The 1801-nt window shown below is 39.8% G+C and overlaps 1 protein-coding gene across 1 annotated transcript; it reads right to left on the bottom strand.

Annotated features, from left to right (window-relative positions):
• Nucleotides 1-247: 247 nt before the first annotated feature.
• On the bottom strand, nt 248-1369 carry LOC127137321 (protein MAIN-LIKE 1-like). The gene is made up of 3 exons (XM_051063793.1): nt 1192-1369; nt 700-1106; nt 248-335 (listed from the first exon to the last, which is right to left on the bottom strand). The coding sequence occupies exons 2-3, from the start codon at nt 1020-1022 to the stop codon at nt 248-250; spliced, it is 411 nt and encodes a 136-aa protein (XP_050919750.1). The 5' UTR covers nt 1023-1106; nt 1192-1369.
• Between the last annotated feature and the right edge of the window lie 432 nt (nt 1370-1801).

Genomic DNA, 1801 nt, shown 5'->3' with positions numbered 1-1801 from the left:
TTCCATTGCCACCGGTCACATTAGATTGGAAGAAATTTCGTTCTCATATAGAAACTACTTGGATGCTAGGATTTGCAGGACGTATGCAACATTGGCAATTACTTACACCTGTAAAGACATATCTCATCAAATACACACGATGCTCTATGATCCTCAAATGGTCGCCAGATGACGTCGGTAGGTGTCAGCTCGTCCAAAATAGGTCGTAAATCATCGACCTTCAGGACTCCCTATCTATACGACCATCTCATCGCTCGGGGAAGACCACAGTTTTCAGCAGGATTCCAATTCTCCCCTCTTTTTCCAATAGTTGGAAAATACTCGTGAATCCAACACTGTTACAAAATAAAAACATAATAAATAAAACAAATTAAGTTACAATATTTTATAAAATGAATCCAACACTTAATTAACAAAATTAAATTATATACCTGTAGGAGAGTAGGATATCCACCGAGCTGTTTGCAACTGTACATGGACGCATCTCCAAGATATCGGTAGAGGGTAACTAGTGCAGCTGCTCCCCAACTATATCCTGAACATCCATCCAAGTCCCTAAACAGGAGGAGGTATCGTGCCTCTACAAGTGTAAAGGTCTTATCAGCAAATATGGTGGAACCCACCAACATCAATAGATATGCTCTAGTCGCATATGCCCAGCTGGAAGCAGCCTTATGATGTACGAATAAATCATATAACCACTCCAACTTGTAATACGACCCCCTACAACTCCGAACATGTGACTGTGCCTGACCCTGTGACACTCCTAGGTAGTCAACAACAAGTTCAACAGCTAGCTCTTCAATCACATCCTGAGGACTCCAAAAGATACCCCTAATGGGCAAGTGAAGTAGACATGCGACATCATCTAAAGTAATGCTCATTTCACCAAACGGCATGTGAAATGAAGATGTCTCTAGATGCCATCTTTCCACAAATGCAGAGACAAGATTTGTGTCTATCTTGTTCAGACTGGTTCTCTGCAGTGAAGCTAAACCGGATCTAGATACCCAACTCTCCATCTGTGGTGGAAGAGCCAATGGAACCCTAGAAGTCAACTTCAGTCCATGTCCGGCAACCTTCAACTCTTTCTTTGGTCCTCTTTCCTAAAAACAATTAAAACACATATTAGAAAACAAATTATAAAATATTCAACTATTATTCATTTTCAAATATAGCCCGTTTACTTACCTCACCGAACCATATATGTCGAGCAACATGATGCTCGTACTTCACCAAAAGAGACGTATCGTACGACCCTCCTGGATATCCAGTCGGCTCAGCTGCAGCTGCAGATGAAGATGCACCCCGGTCTAACGTGCGGACTGGAATCCGGCCATCTGCACCTCTTCTTCGAACCACTGCAAAAATAATGTTTAAAAAAATAATTAAAATTAAAAAAAAAAATTACGTACCGGAACACTTCAAAGAAGAGTTCCGGTTAGTAAAAAACACAAAAAGCCTTCCGAAACACTTTCTTAAAGAGTTCCGGTATACATCTTCCAAACCGGAAGTCTTTAAGAAAGTGTTATGGTATACAAGTTTACAAACCGGAAGACTTTCTAAAAGACTTCCAGTTTAGTGTCCCTTAAAGACAACAAACCGGAACTCTTTAGAGAAGTGTTCCGGTATACAATTATCCAAACCGGAAGACTTACTCTTAAGTGTTCCGGTATACAATGCAAAAACGTCAAATACTTGTCTTCTCCGGAAGTCTTCAACGAAAATGGTAAAAAAAATTTGAAAGGGAAAATATACCCTATTTATATGAGGGTATTTTGGTCAAAAAAATTTAAATGTA

Source organism: Lathyrus oleraceus, chromosome 4 (genome assembly GCF_024323335.1).
Source record: "Lathyrus oleraceus cultivar Zhongwan6 chromosome 4, CAAS_Psat_ZW6_1.0, whole genome shotgun sequence".
In the NCBI taxonomy this organism is placed as follows: Eukaryota; Viridiplantae; Streptophyta; class Magnoliopsida; order Fabales; family Fabaceae; genus Lathyrus; species Lathyrus oleraceus.
This window is presented reverse-complemented; position numbering and strand designations above follow the sequence as displayed.